The sequence below is a fragment of the Hemiscyllium ocellatum genome, chromosome 7, assembly GCF_020745735.1.
Source record: "Hemiscyllium ocellatum isolate sHemOce1 chromosome 7, sHemOce1.pat.X.cur, whole genome shotgun sequence".
NCBI classification, from domain to species: Eukaryota; Metazoa; Chordata; class Chondrichthyes; order Orectolobiformes; family Hemiscylliidae; genus Hemiscyllium; species Hemiscyllium ocellatum.
Genome location: NC_083407.1, coordinates 70432860 through 70449314, shown reverse-complemented (window position 1 = coordinate 70449314; position 16455 = coordinate 70432860). Strand labels below are relative to the sequence as shown.

General features: G+C 37.2%; 1 protein-coding gene across 2 annotated transcripts; it reads right to left on the bottom strand.

The window, feature by feature from the left end:
* Positions 1-3516: 3516 nt before the first annotated feature.
* On the bottom strand, positions 3517-16425 carry plekha3 (pleckstrin homology domain containing, family A (phosphoinositide binding specific) member 3). Of its 2 annotated transcripts, none has more exons than XM_060827331.1 (8): positions 16119-16425; positions 14701-14817; positions 14236-14391; positions 13612-13745; positions 10976-11146; positions 10758-10801; positions 9136-9263; positions 3517-5585 (listed from the first exon to the last, which is right to left on the bottom strand). In XM_060827331.1, exons 1-8 carry the CDS (start codon positions 16156-16158, stop codon positions 5446-5448), a joined length of 930 nt encoding a protein of 309 aa, XP_060683314.1. In that variant the 5' UTR covers positions 16159-16425; the 3' UTR covers positions 3517-5445. The 2 variants fall into 2 exon arrangements, with proteins under 2 accessions (XP_060683314.1, XP_060683315.1); XM_060827332.1 differs by having other exon boundaries at positions 9136-9260.
* Positions 16426-16455: the final 30 nt, after the last annotated feature.

Sequence of the window (16455 nt, the reverse complement as noted above, 5' to 3'; positions counted from 1 at the left end):
AAGATCTGGAATTGAAGGAATGCTGCCCTTTTGTTTGATAAATGAGTATTCAGACAGGGAAGAAGGTAACAAATCGTAGACAAATGGCAAGAGCAAGCTTTTATTCTTACAATACAGATCGTGTTTTCAGTTTTGTGGATAATTAAAATTTCATTAAAAGTATACAAAGATACTTCAGTTAAAGTATTTCCTCAGTGTCTATACACATAACTAGTGAAAATATAATTGGTTATTAAAAAAGTTAATACACCTTAATGTATATTTTGGTCCACTTGGTTGAACAAACAGAACTTGTGGGATTTTGTTTAGAAAGAAACTGGAGCTACAAAAAAAATCTAAATTACAATTTAACAATACAACATACATCCAGACTTTTAAAAAAAATAAACTACAATCCTACAGTAGATGCTTTACCTTTAACAACTACACTTGGGAGCATTCTAGCACTTGTAAAGTTAAAATCATTAGCTAGTTGGCACAGATATGCGATGGTCATTGAATTGAGTTGCAGCATTTAAAGATATCCATCCAATATGATAATTTTTCAATTTGAAAGGCAATTTTAAAGCCATTTTGCAATTTGTTGTAGGATATTTTGATATCTTATAACAAAGAGTGAATGGTTTATTATGTTGTAACATTGATCAATGTCCTTGTGTCAAAACAGGAATGTATTAAAGAGTAATACTTAAATTTTGTGGCATTGTTTTCTCCAAATTTAGAATTCATTTTAAAGAAATCAAAAAGCTTCTGCATTTTAAGCTTTTATGTTCTAAATATTATTGGTATAATTGAAAATACTGATTTCCTAAATCACAAACTTTCAGGACCATCTTATCTCACGCATTATGTTCCCAGTATTCCAACATTTATATCAGCATGGAAATTAAAGGAATTTAAATGCACATAAGATGTATTTTCCAAAGTAGTTAAATACAATCCAAGGTTTCATAATTTCATGTAAAACTTGAGTACAAACAGGCTGGAAACATATGCTGCAAAATATGTACAATCAAATCTGGCTTTGCTGAGTGGGATATGGCACTGGTGAGAATCTGCTCAGGAATAATTGGAAAATTGTGAAAACTGCTCAAAAATAATTATAAGTCACATGTAGATGCAGAAGATTGCGGATAAAATATGTCATGAATGGAATTTATTCCATGTATAACCAATGTGTGTTAACTTGTTTTGAAAAAGCTGTCTTTTGATGGCTTAGGCAGAAAATATATCAACATAAGTATTCTCATTTTTAGATGTTCTTGACTATACTGGAGAACTACTTTAAGGAAAACTGGCTATTTATATTTAGTTTTAAAAAAGTGCCACTGAAAAAAAAAGATGTTTTGAAGATTTTCATTTTGCACTCAAGACAATTCATAGTAATATCAATGTAAAGGGGAACACGATTCTTTTTAAACCATGTGCTAACATGCTGATTGGTTGGCAGATAGACTGAATGGAACAGGCGTCACTTATAGAAAATGCACTAGTTAGAGGATGACTGACATTACGAACTGCATCCAACAAGCCCATGCATGTAAAACTCTTAATCACATTGCCCAAAATTAGATGAGATTCTGCAAATAACAATTACTAAATAATCCAGATTGTGCTAACCATTATACTGACAAGCAAGTTAAGATGGTCAGTCAGGGGATCATAGTGTAGTACATCTTACTGTACTGAAAGATACTTGTATTAATATATGGTCCAGTTACTTGCAAATAGAAAGAAATTTACACAAAATATGCCTGCTTCAGCTAAACAGAGTGTGTGACTGCCATTCTTTGGTTCATTCTTCTGTACAATGCCTTGATCAGTTAAATTTAAACAAAGATTGACACATGACAGTCAATATCCATTTAATTGGTACATTCTCCATGGCAATGCCTCTACAAGAGCTCACTTGCCAACCAATCAGCATGTTCTTTTCACAAAGTATATAAATGTCATTCCCCTTTACATTGGTGTACTGGCAAATTGTCCTGATGAGTACAAGATGAAAACTATGACAAAAATGGTCTTTCCTTTCCTGCAATAGTTGATCTCTGTATTACCCAACTTTTTTTTTAAAACAGTTACTATCAAAGCTCACAAAATATTTCATACAGCTACACAAATTAGCTCACAATTGTTAGTTAATGGGAATTGCATTTATTCAGATTACATAAACCTGAAAACTAATCTTATCAATAGGAACGAATGATTAGCAAATCAGTATGCCAACATTTCACTCCCCTACATCACCCAGTTTAAAATAAACATTCAGAGTTCAAATATTATTCAAACTATTAGAATAGCAGTTAATATCACTATACTTCCTATAAACTCTCTTCAAGTTCTATTAAAGTGTAAAGGCCTAATTTAAATAGTTGATTGTCACAACAGCAGGTACATACAACAGTTCATCAGAATTCCATAATATTCAGTCACCTCTACTTAGCAATGAAAAGCAGAACAACTTTGATTGTGTTCTCCTGTCGGAAGGGAATATGTTTTCCCTCATTATTTTCTCAGTACAAATGAAATTTCAAGCTTGATTGAAAGTATTTTCAGAAAAGTTTAATTTCTTTATATGAAGTGTCATTAGAAAATAACAGATAGTAGTCTGCAACAAAACCTATGTCCCATGCTGAACTAGCACATCCTAAATGGGTACACTGACATGGCAAAATTATTCTCCACCTCCAAAGCTATTTTACATTCATGGAAAGCAAAATTAACAATATACACATTAACATTTCTAATCAATCGTGTTGCGATCTTAATGGCTCAGCATTAGTTATTAGGATTAAAATACTTCAAAATGTCCACCCTACAGTGCATTATGCACATCTTTCCTTTTGAGTTTGCTTCATCTTTAATTCTCCAAAACAAATGTACTGAACTTTAAAATTCTAAAGTAACTATTTTACAATGAAGTATAAAGATTCAAAAAAATGTGGTAATATTCCTCTTTCTCAAAAATCCCACTAATAAAACTTAGTGTTAGATCTTTTTAAACATCCACTTGCTTCCCTTCTTTTTTGGAAGTTAAATATTTTTACAGACATGTTTTGGGTCCAATCAAGTCCAAGTGGCGATATTTACATGAGAGCTGAAACAGCCCATGTCAACAGACCATTGGACCATAAAGTATGGGGTAAAAATCATGGTTGGGAAATGGCAGAGAGAAATCAGGAGTGAGTTTAATTACATCTTCATCCACATCTACATATACATGTTAAGAGGAGGGGTAAGGTCAATAGCAATTAATAGTTGAAATACTGATTAATTTTTCCCCAGGATATCAAGCTCAATCATACTATCCTCCTATTGCTCCTGCAGACCAGTTAAAACAAACCAGGCATCTTAATCTTAGACAATTTGTTTTCATTGGATATAGTCACTTAATTATTGGTGAAGCTGCAAAATCATTTATGTAGGCATAAATACCCAAATTGATGCCTTCGCAAAGGTACTACTGATATAAAATTGTGTTCATTTAACAATAGAATTTTCCATACAAATTCATAATATTCACAGTATTTAATATTCATGTAAAACATACACAGAATAAAATGGCATGGTTAACAGTTTACATTCATACCTGACAAATTGGTTCTAGTAACTCCATCATTTATGGGTACTTATAAATGCTAACATTTTAACTTACTTAATACTTTCTGAACCTTTAAAAGCTGGAGTTGCTTAATAAACCAAAATTAGGTCATTTTTGGACTTTGTAATAGGGTTTGGAAGATTAAAGTGCTTTACTTTGCACAATGAGTTACAAGTCAAAGATATACACGTATTACTTTCAAATAGTGCTAACATGCTTGAAGTTGAATTCTCTTACATATTGCTCATAAGATTATATTATCCTAATTGGTTGTCAATCATCAGATAAAACAGATAAATCAGACTTTGAAATATTTTGATAATTTAAACCTATAGCAAGGAGGATTCTGTTAGTTTAAAAAAGCTTGGAGTGCTATCAATCTTAATCATTGTTTAATATGTGGCAGAACAAAGATTATATACACTATTTGCTTCCTTCTGTTTGCTAAAATAAGCAATTTCTCTCTCCCAGTCTCCCTTTCATAGAAGAAACTGGTGTCCAGATTAAACTACACTGTTAAACAAAACTGATTTAAAGCAAAGTAATATACAAAGAGGTTTCTTAAACTCCCTTTTTTTGGCTAATTGGTTGGTAAATGAACTGGCATCCTAAAATTAGAAAAAAACATTCTTGGAGAAATTTGGTCAAAGCACCCTTAAGCTATTTTTTCTTCTAAGTGAAACACACTTAGTCTGGACAGCATCTTGGCAAGAGCTAGATTTTGCACCTCTAAAAATATTTAAGTCCTTCCCACTTGACAGAGACAGAAATGCAAGAACTTTGAAAGCTTTTAATTGCACAACCAGTTAAACCTTTGCAAACAGACAGGAAATAACTGGCCAAGGGAGGAAAAGTAGCAAGGAAAGTAATTACGAATGACAACTCCTTTTGACCAGCAATTAGTAACACTTACCTGCCATCTCATAAATAAGCTATCATAGTTACATCAATTTCAAATAGAAGTTTTACCATTTGCCTCAGTTGAAAATAAAGATTACATCTACCCTGTTGCTAGTTAAATTTTGCCTCTGGATCTCCACTGTCTTTCATTTATCTACTTTTATTGAATACAAAATACACTATGTTCATCGACTCCGCTAAATTGCATACACTTTGAATTGGGAAGAATTTACTTGTGTATCTTTTACAAAAGATTTTGTAATAGTGCAGAACACATTAGTTATAACTTTATGTTCCAGAAACTCTTTCTACAAGAATTCAAGTTCTGGTATAACCAGTACTAATTGGCGGCTACTAGAAAAGATGAAGCACAATCCAAACCTCATCCTAAGACAGTGTACAGCACTGATGCATGTAACAAAGATTCTATTCAAAATGTACAAACAACAAAATTAAACTAAAAGGTCAAAACAAAAATCCACATTTAATAGCAATTCTTCCAGAAGACACACTCCCTCTGGACAAACAGGTGCAAAGAATGGACATGTACAGCCCCAAGGATTTAATTCCTGGCATCAAACCTGTCCTGACAACAGTCAGAAAAGCACTGCTGTGTTCAGCCCAACCAAGTATTTTTCCAACCAAGTTACACTAACTTTTAATGACGCCATGCACTGTATGGAGACATTCTGGATCAGACCAACAATTGATTACACAATATAGTGTAGAAAAAAAAAGTTGTCATCTGCTGAAAATATATAAAAGAAATAAGGTTAGGTAAGCTTGTCAAGCTTCTGATTTTATGCATTATAAAGTGCAGAAAAAAGTCTGGGAAATTTTAGAACCACTTCACCTTATTGGAATATATAAATGCCAGCAATAACTGCATAGCAATATTAGCGGAGTGACCACCTTTTCAATCCATCTTAATTCACGTGTTTTCAACTTAAAAGTGCAACAAAAGGACTCTCTGTCTCAGATAATTTATTCCTCGAGTTCTCAATATTTTCTTCTGGAATGACCACTGGAGGGAATTCACCATTTGCAGTAGGTAAGGAATTGCAAGAAAGCTGAGCAGTCTCTGTAAAAAGGTTGAAAAATAAAATTTATAATCTTGGTTCAGTGTAAACACTCCATCTCCATAATGTTTCAGTTTGCCTTTTACAGAGCTGAGAAGAGACAGTTTTAAAAGCACAGACATGCTTACTCAGCAAAATAAAACAAAGAACTGCAGATGTTGGACATCTGAAACAAAAACAATTGCTGGAGAGAAACAGCACATCTGGCAGCATCTGTGAAGATTAAGCAGAGTTAGCATATTGAGTCCAGTCGGTGACTCTTCTTCAGAACTGTCAGTAGCTAGGTAAAGGTGTTCTTTTTGTTGAAGACTGTGCATAAGCGTAAAGAAATGGAAGAATGTATTCAGGATCGAAGATTATTCAAATCTATATTGAATCCTGCAGGATCACAAGTGTAAAATGAGATGCTATCCTTCCAGCTTCTCGTTGGAGCACTGTAGCAGGCCTGAGATGGAAGTGTTAGTCAGGGAACACAGTGGTGTGTTGAAATGGCAGGGAATTGGAATCTCAGGGGTATTTCTGCCAACAAGATGAAATTGTTCCACAAAGCGATCTCCTAATCTGCATTTCATTTTCCCAGTGTAGAAGAGACCATGTTGTGAGCAACAGATACAGTGGACTAGATTGAGAGAGGTGCAAGTAAATTGCTGCTTCACCTGGAAGGTGTGTATGGAGCCTTAACCAGGAAGTAGAACATAAACCCATTTTCACCTACATGTTCCCAACTATTAGGTTTTTACTCCTGAGCACATGTACATCCATCCCATTGTCTCTGGACTCCATCTCCAGCTATCCACTCATTCCTTTCCCATGCCACACACAACTGCTCTAGGTCTTTCAGCACAAATACCAACTTTTCCAAGCTCTCTTGTGAAAGAGGGTCACTAGACTCAAAACATTAACTCTACTTTCTCTCCACATATTACCCAATGTTTTAACGGAGTTCAACCTTTATAACTGGTAACACAGTTTCGATCATTGGTGCAATTTAAACCCACAGCAGAACGCTCTGAACAACAATCTGGCTAATGGCTTCTGTACTTTTAGATCATTGCTTTATTTTACATTCAGTTAGTATCATAAAGTGGCAATTGAATCCCAAAAGGGTCGTACATAAAAGTATAAATTGCTGGAGAAACTCAGCAGGTCTTGCAGCATCTATGCAGAAAAAATACAGTTAATGTTTCAAGGCCAGTGATTTTTTTTAAAGAAGTAGAAGCAGCTAGGAAGAAACAGTATTCATACTGACTGGTGGTGATTGTGGGGGGCGGAGGATTGTGGGAGGAGTGAGCAGGTAGGTGGAGAAAAAGTCAACATACAGAAAGAGTGAGAGTGAGAAAAAAGGGTAGGCAGACAAAGGGATTGTTAGATAGACAGACTTCCTTCTTGGCTTACTAAGGTGAGCAGGACTTTTAAATAGCTGTATACCTGAACAAGATGTGGTAGTGAATTAAACATGAAATTAAAACAAGTTACAGCAAATACTGGAGATCGGAAAAAAAACAAAAACAGAAATTGCCAGAGAAACTCAGCAGTTCTGATCCCTTTGACTACTTTTCCTTTTTGCATCCGAGAGTAAAGTTACAAATGCTTAAATAAGTCTACATTTAATGGTATCTTCAAATTGTGAAAGGACATCTGCTTTGTCCATATGATATTTTGCTGATGATTTAGAATCACATGGAATACACAGCACAAAAAAGTCAATTTGGCCCAATGTGTCCATGGTAGCATTCATGCTTTATTGGAGTCTCCTCCCACTTTCCACCTAAGTCTAGCATTGTAACCCCATTCTAATAATTTTCACATACCTCTTTACCTTCCCCTTAAATATACCTAAACTATTCGCTTCAACCACTCTGGTATAGTAGTGAGTTCCACATTCTCTCTGTTTGGTTAAAGATACTCCTTTTGAATTGGATTGCAGTGTGGCCTCTAGTTATGCTCCTTTGCCTGAATGAAAACATTCTCTTTGTATCTGCTCTATCAAAATCTTTCATTATTTTAACATTTTGCATAGTCACTCAGTTTTTTTTAAAACCTAAAAAGGAAAACCCAGCCTGTCAATCCTTTTCTGATACGTATACCCGTGCATTTACGGTTATCTTCTCAGCACTCTCTTTGCTACCTCTACTTGCTTACAATTATATAAAGAAAGTACTGCATGCAGTTCTGGACAAGTGTAGTCTAAGCATGGTTCAATGCATGTTTAGCATAACTTGCATATTTTTAATTCTCTTTCATTGTCCTTGTCTAGAAATAAGAGACCATGGGCTAGGTTTTTAAATCACTTTGCCAACTTGTGGAAGCTATTAGAGATTGTTGTATTCCAAGATTCCTTTGTCTCTGTACCCTATCTAGACTTGTACTCTATTCTAGGTCTACTACCTCATATTTATGTGTTGAGCTTCATTTTCAATAATTTGCCAATTTGCCCATATTGAAAACATGCCAGCCTGTAACATGCTTCACTCCTCTTCAGTATTGACTATGCTCACCTCCTTATTTGGCATATGAAATATTAGATATTGTGTTCTTGATTCCAAAGTCCAAATCATTAATATACATTGTTTTTCACAACGATCCCAAAACTGATTCTTGTTGAAGATCACTTCCCACCTCCTGCCAATCTCGCTGTATGATTTCCCTCTTGATACCAGCTAGCAATCCATTTTTCCACAGTAACTCCAGACTGTACTCATTAGTTTATTATGAGACACTGGATCAAAAACACTTTGAAAATCCAGATAAATTACATCTACACCTTTATCATTGTCTACTCTCTCCATTACTTACACAAAAAAAATCAATACAATCACTCAAACAAGATTTTTTTCTTATTAATTCCATTATTATACTTTTTTTTCCTAGAGTTTATTCTTTTCTCACCTTTAGTAACAATTCCATTACTTTCCTACCACTAATGACTGGTGAAAAAGCCTATGGGCTTTTTATGCAGCTGCAATTCCCCAACTCCCTTCTGGTGTTTCAGAAGGGTCCTACTCTGCCACCACTTGAGAGTGCCAACCATCCTCAGGTTCTCTTCTATCCCACTCATTTGGTTGTCTCCCTGTCCCAAAGCCATAGCACCCAATGTCCTTTCCCTCATCACAGATAGACAGTCAATGAGATTGATGACAAATTCTACAGAGAATAGGTGAGTGACTGCTACCCCTAGGTCAAACAGAGGACAGAATTCAGAGATGAAAAAGTTTGAAATCAACCAAATGGCAACAATTATTCATCCCTGATTTTTACAGATGAATTGCACTTAGTGGAACTTACTTTAGTTTCAAGAAAAAAGTTAAAAATACTCAACATAAAAAGGACATTTGTGACCGAGTGCTCTTATTCCATAATGCTCTACTTCACATAGTTGCCATAGAGCTGTTCCACATTGAAAACAGTGAACAAAATAACCATGCTTTTCAAGATTTACAGTTTAAATGATTAGAAATATAAAATGTTTCCAGAGTTAAGTTGGCAAGTGAAAATTCCAAATTTTATTCTAGGAATAGCATTAATAGCTTATTGCAAGAACTACATGCTTACTTTGTGTGTATTCCAGAGTGCTATCGCTATATGATTCAACACCTGAATATCCCGATATTGTCTTGGGTACTTCCTCATGTGGTGTCACAATAACTGCTTCTTTTTGGTAAATTGTGTTCAGTTTCCTACTGAAGACAAAATTGAATTTCAACACAAAAAAATGTGAAAGAAAAATTCTAAAGCAATAAAATAATTATTGATTATTAATAATATCAAATATTGCCTTTTTGAGTAACAAGCAGAACTAGACACAGGAAAGGAATCAGCCACAATTCATGATCATTAGAAAAAGGAGGCAAGCAAAAGGAATTAAGTTTAACTTACACTGACATTACATTGGTCACAGTTCAAAAGTTGGCCTTGCCAGATTTCACATGAAAATGGGAATCGGAAGGAAACAGATTTTTATCCTACATTTCCTCCTGTTACAACTTATTTTTTCCTCTCTCCCACAGTCTTATCCCTTTCCCCTTTCCTTCTTGTTCTCCTGTTTCTAAACTGCTAAACCCTTTCTCTCACTGTCGGTTTTATTCTGTCCCCTCTTACTTCCAGAAAATAATCCATGAGACTTTGCACTCCAAATATTCACTTATCCAAAAAGAACCTCAGGAAAATGAACAACACAAGAGCAAATCTGCTTCAGAAAGCTGTTGAAAGTGCATCCAGTTATCTTAAGGCAGCACCACATGTCTCTGAGATGGCAACCTAATGCAAGAATCTTTAAATGGTACTACCAGGCTGCTACCCACTGGGGAGCCACCAACCCGTTCCAGCAGCTCTATATCGGCAGCTCCACGACATTCTACGTGAATATATAGCAGGCCTTGTCTGCCACCACTTCGGCTTTCAGTCCTGACCAGCCAAGTGGAACTGCTAAAGCTGCTCTGGTGCCTGCACTCTTGCTTGGCCCCAATTGTCATCACCATCCAAATAGCAAGCAACTGACTCTCAGCACGATCTACCATATTGCAAAGAACTTCCCCTTCTACAAGAGCAAGGTGAGTTGGTAGAACTCCATCCACTACAATTTGCTTCAAGGTGGTGGCTAGGAATGGGAATGCTCCAGGAGAGAGGCCCCATCCCTAATGCTAGTTGCCACTCTTTTCTGCATGTGAAATTCTGCAGATTTGAAATCAAAGTAGAAAGCCTCCTACTTTGAGCTGGCCCAAAGACTCAGTACCATGGCTACAGGACTCAGGTTGCTGGAGGCTACTCCAAGCACAGACTTGTCCTCTCCCATGTTTGCTGCTGATAAGCTGCTGAAGTTCTGCAGGTGAGCCTATATGGGACAGAAAGGATGTGTAATTGCTGACGCAACTACTTGTAAAAACTATGATGACCTGTAAATTAAAGCAGACAGGAGGCCACATGAAATCTCCAACAGGCCATATGTGGCCTACGAGCCATAGGTTGGACATTCCTAATGTTGTGGAATTAAGAAAGTAGCATTACTGCAAATGCCAATTATCAGCAAATTCTACAACAACATGCTCATATTGAACAAGTAATACTGGTAGGAATACTGGGCTAAAAAATATCATTGCAAAGGTCTCATTTTTATCAATTATCACAATTACCTGTGGCCAAATATAATTTGCAACAACCAAATTCTTTTCCCTTACCTATCATAAAGAATAGTACCAGGATGACTAATGGATCGTTTTATCTGTAACATCAAAAAGAAAATTACAATGTGAGTTATCATCTAAATTAGCTGATATTATATCTCAATTTACATTAAGAGCCAGTCACGAAAATACAACATTTTACCAAAAAAAGTAGACAAATGCAAATATATATTATTATATGTATTTTCTTTTTAGTTTTTATAGTCTCATACCCGAACCATCTGAACAAGTGATGGTGATACAGGAGAGACAAGTGGATCAGCGAGAGAAAACTGGAACATTTCTGGCTTAAACTTGGCATTAGCTATCTTCATACACTCATCAAGAGTTGAAATGAAGGTATTGCAAGTGGCACTGAGCAAGGATGAAGCTTCATTCATGGTCTGAAACAAAAACAAAGTGTTACTTAAATATACATATTTCACAACATGCTTTAAATTCAGGCTGCACTTTATCAATGATCATTGTTTATCCAGAACTGTCCAAATACCAGAAGTCACCACAGTTCTATTGTATGAGAGGGGTGCCCTTGCATTAGAAAGGAATGACTGGTGGTTTGACTTGAGGACCACGGTGCCTTAAGACAGGGGGAAAGATAGAGAAGGAAAGTTCTTCATGGTAAGCTCAGCCAGTGTGGGAATTGATATTGTATTATCGCAAATCAGCTATCCAAATAACTGAGCTAACAGACCCGCTATCTCAATCCTAAACTGCATAAGAACCTAAAAGCACCATTGTTTTACACAATTCATAGACTCCACACAAACTTTTAAAAAGTTCCAAAATACAGGGTAACCCTTTACCCTCTTTATACTACTTTAAAGAAACACAGCTTTTCTTCATTCTGGAGGTCTAAGTTGGGCAATTGCTCATTATTTCCCAAAGCTGTATTAGAAATTTAGCCAAACATTTTTATCTGATAGCAACATAAAAAGAACAGAGTGCTATTTATTGTTTGTATGATGATGAGAGAAGTTGTGTGGCAGTAGAATACACTTCCAGAGGGAACAGTTCAGGCACATACTATCAACTTTATATTTGATAGCTGGATGTAGGGATATGGGTAGAGGATGCATAAACATGAATCCTCCAATATCGACATCCTGGGGTTTAATAGAGAGGCTAGGAATACTGCAGTGAGTGATTCACCTCTTAACTCCCCAAAGCCTGTTTGCCATCACAAGTCAGGAGTGTGATGGAATATTCCCCAGTTGCCTAGATGGGTTGAGCTCCAACAACACAAGAGGCTTAGCACCATTCAGACAATTGGCGTGACATCCATTAATGTCCACTCCCTCTACTACCAACTCTCAATAGCAGCAGTGTGTACTATCGACACAATGCACTGCAGAACTTCACCAAAGATCCTCAAACAGCACCTTTCAAACCCATGACCAGTTTCATCTAGTAGGAGAAGGGCAACTGATATATGGGAACACCACCATCTTTAAGCTTCCCTTCAAGCCACTCACCATTCTGATGGAAATATATCATCATTCCTTTATTGTCGCTGGGTCAAAATCCTGGAATTCCCTTCCTAATGGCATTGTGGGGCAACCCACAGTAGGTGGACAGCAGTGGTCAAGAAGGCAACTCACCACCACCTTTTCAAGGACAACTAGGGACAGGCAATAAATGCTGGCCAGCCAGCAATGCCTACAATGAACACATATATATTTAAAAAACGCTAGTTTTTGGATAAAAGATGAGGACTGAAGGCCTGTGGCTAGCAGTGTGCCTCAGGGGTCAGTGCTGGGCCCATTACTGTTTGTTACCTATATCAATGATGTGGATGAGAATGAAACTCACGAATCATGTCTTGTACAAAGTGTGTGGTGCTGGAAAAGCACAGCAGTTCAGGCAACATCTGAGGAGCAGAACTGACGTTTCAGGCATAAGCCGTTCATCAGGAATTGGTAATTTTGCAGACGGGTAAAATAGGCAGTATCGTGGACAGTGAGTGAGGTTATCAAAAATTGCAGCAAGACCTTGATCAGCTGCGGAGGTGGGTCGGGAAATTGGCAAATGGAGTTTAACATTGATGTGCGAGGTCTTGCATTTAGGAAAGTCAAATCAAGGTAGGAGTTTCATGGTTAATAGTAGAGCCTTACTGAGTATAATGGAACAGAGGGATCTTGGAATTCAGGTACATAGTTCTGACAGTGGAGTCATAGGTAGATGGGGCAGTGAAGTTTTTTGGCACACTGGCCTTCATCAGTTAGGGCATTGAGGATCGAAGTTGGGAAGTTATTTTGCAGTTGTATAGGACATTGCTGAGGCTGCACTTGGAGTATTGTGTTCAGCTTTAGTCATCTTACTACAGGAAGGATGTTATTAAACTGGAAACAGTGCAGAAGAAATTTACAAGGCTGTTGCCAAGCCTCAATGGTCTGAATTATAGGGAGAGGTTGGATAAACTAGGACTTTTTTTTCTTTCGAGTGTAGGAGACTGAGGGATGATCTTTTCAAAGTGTATGGATCATGAGAGGCATTGACAGGGTGAATGCATTCAGTCTTTTTCTCAGGGTTGGGGAACCAAGGACTAGGAGGCATTAGTTTAATGTTAGAGAGGACAGAATAAAAGGGAACCAGAGAAGCAACTTTTTTTTTAAAACATAGGATGGTACGTATATGGAACAAGCTGTCAGCAGAAGTTGTTGGAAGCAGGTATGTTAACAACATTTAAAAGGCATTTGGACAAATACATGGAAGGGAAAGGTTGAGAAGGATATGGACCAAAATTTCAGGGAAATGGGTTTAGCATAGATGGACATTTTGGCTGGCATGAAATCTGATTATACACCTACACAAGCAAAATTAATATCAGTATACCTCAGGCATATCATACCTCAGGAGGGGACAAACTTGGCTGGTCTTGTTTGACAGACTCTTGTATTGTATGAACTTGCTGCATCAACAAGTCACAGTACAACCGAAGTTCTGACATCTTCGTTTTGAGAGACTCATTGGTTTCACTGATTTCTAGATAATTCAGAAGTACACAATTTACAGAGAAGCCAAAAGATTAAGTTATCAATTTGTTCAGCAAGAGCAAATAGAATAGATTGACAAGGAATATTAGTGCACTGCCAAGGTCAATACCTCCATTTAGTTTTTTTCTCCTCAATAACATAATTTGCAAAAAGTTACATTTGTTCAATTTGGAGGGCAATTAATTTTTCAACATGTATTTACAAAGGTTATAGTCATTATGTTCATTAACATTTTAATAACACAGTTTCACTCAACAACTTTTTGACTTAAGGAAACAATTGTACATAAACATTTCCAAATGGTTTTAAGATCTAGCTATGCTTTTCTTTTGAAAAAAAAAACACAACACAATGGACACAAGAAATAATGCAAACGAAACAGAAAAATTAAACTGATTTCATGATAAAATGTTATGCAAATCATGAACAACAGAAAGCTTTCTGTGTCATTTACAAATCCTGTCTACAGTTAATGTTACCTTTTTCCTTTTTAGTCCTGGTATCCGTGAGACATGCTTTTGAACTTCCTAATGCCACCAACCATCTCTGCCTTTCAGCAGCATTGACTGATTTCACATAGAAATGCTGCTCTCCAGGAATAATTAATTCCATTCGTGTGCTATCTGTTGAATGTACTGATTTAAAAAGAAAAATGTGAAATGTTCCAGTGATGTATCAAGAACAAAATATGTATACATTTTCTATAAATATCTAAATCAAAAATGTTAGTAATGTAATTTCAATAACAAAGCAAACTCCATGCAAAGTATCATCTGATAACTGATCTGTTTCCAAGAGCCAATCTTCAAGTATATTTGAAACCAATGTTTAGAATATCGCACTCTTAATTTTCAAAAGCAAAACTGAAGCAGTAATTTATGAATAAGAACATGAAAAATCTTTCATTTATGATTTTTTGACTTGGAAATAGCTTTTTCCTCTACCTTTAATTTCACATACAGCCATTTTGATACTTCCTTTGCTTCCTTTGTTAACATCATCCTGAGAATCATAGTAGGAAAGTATGCCATTATCCAAGACAAACCAACGAGGTTGCCAACCTAGGAGAGTGTTTAAAATCTTGATTAGGGCAAATATTTTGAAGGACCAAAGTTCACAAGACAGGAATTAATTAACTTTTAATGCTTTTAGAACTAACCCTATTCAAATATTTTTAGCTGGTATGCAATAGTTGAGACTTTGATTGCAATTCTGTATAACACAAATAAAAGAAAAATTTAAACATTAAATATCATTGATGCATATGTGGTGTATATCCCAGAGTAGTGGAGCATGTATTAATAAAGGACTAAGTGCTGCTCTGGGACCAGGCTCAAATCTAGAGAAAGATTAAGTATATCTATTTTTCTACTAGATGTAAACACTTATGCAAACTATGTGGGTTGACCAAACATAGTTTCTCCACAATTAAACTCAAAAACGGAAATGCATTTTTGCATTTAAATTAGGGTAAATACTGCTTTGCAAAATAAAAACAAAATTACTTCAGAACAAGATGTGTTACCCTCATAACCTAGGAGTATTTGATGCTAGCACTGGAACCCTAAAATAGAAACGTGATCTATATACCTCACTTCATTTTGTACATTTGAAAAGGAGGCCTCCCGGGTAGTGCATTCCAGATTTCCATCACCCTCAGAGTGAAATTTTTTTTTTCCTCAAATTGAACCTTCTTCTCCTTACCCTAGAAGTACGGCCCTTCATGGCTGATCCCTCAACCAAGGGTAACAGCTGCTCCCTACTCACCTTATCCATATTATTCAACCTAAAGCACTCAATCATTAACCCCCTCAGCCTTCTCTGCTCTAAAGAATTCAAATCTCTCCTTATAGCCCAATTTTTCCATCCCAGGCAACATCTTTGTGAACCTCCTCTGTACCCACTTCACTGCGATCACATCCCTCCCGTAGTGAGGTGACCACAACTGTACACCATACTCCATCTGTGACCTAACCAACACTCCGTACAACTCCAACATTGCCTCCTTGCTCCTATACTCCATGCCACGACTGTGATTATACTCTGCGTCCACGCAGTTGCCAATTAAACTCTAAACGGAATCCGAATGATCCCAGAGGAAACGTGCAGCAGCGGTGGTCCGGGGGAAACTTGGCGATGGGCACAGAATTGTGGCAGGAGACCTCGATAACCCTGAACAGCTACTTCTACCGAACGGTTACGGTGCAGAAAGTAACCGTTCGGCCCATCGTCTCTGAGCCGACTCCTTCTCAAGATTCACCAACAGGACTGCCTCACGACTCTTTCCAGCCAGGCCCTGTACCAGTGAACTAACTTCTTTCCACTGAGACAGCGGCAAGTCCCTGGGCCTGGCTCCGCTCACCCGTCAGGTAATTGGTCCACTTGTACAGGGTCCCTTCCATTTTCACATCTTCCGATTCGCTGTCACTTCTGCACCAGGTCGCCCGGAACGTCCACACATTCAGGCCGCGTCCGCACAAAACCCCGAGTGGCCCAGCCCGGCCCGCGCTCTCGCTTTCATTACTGCGCGGGCCTCGATTCGCCCAGAGCCCTGGCTTCAGACATAAACCCCTCGCTCGGCACCATCTCGAACGGGCAAGCAGATCTCCTTTAACCTCTAACCTCCGACCTCCCACCTCTGCATCGAAAGCGTCCGCCCCAACAGCACGGGAAAGTAGGGTGGGAGGGTCGGACCTCGG

What these genes read in the sequence shown, in the direction of transcription:
- plekha3 (XM_060827331.1), bottom strand. Translation starts at nt 16,158, where the DNA reads ATGGAAGGGACCCTGTACAAGTGGACCAATTACCTGACGG. An exon ending in CAGGACTAAAAAGGAAAAAG is followed by an intron (nt 13,746 to 14,235) that starts GTAACATTAACT and finishes TGAATTATCTAG; the next exon opens with AAATCAGTGAAACCAATGAG. An exon ending in CACTTGTTCAGATGGTTCGG is followed by an intron (nt 10,802 to 10,975) that starts GTATGAGACTAT and finishes TTGATGTTACAG; the next exon opens with ATAAAACGATCCATTAGTCA.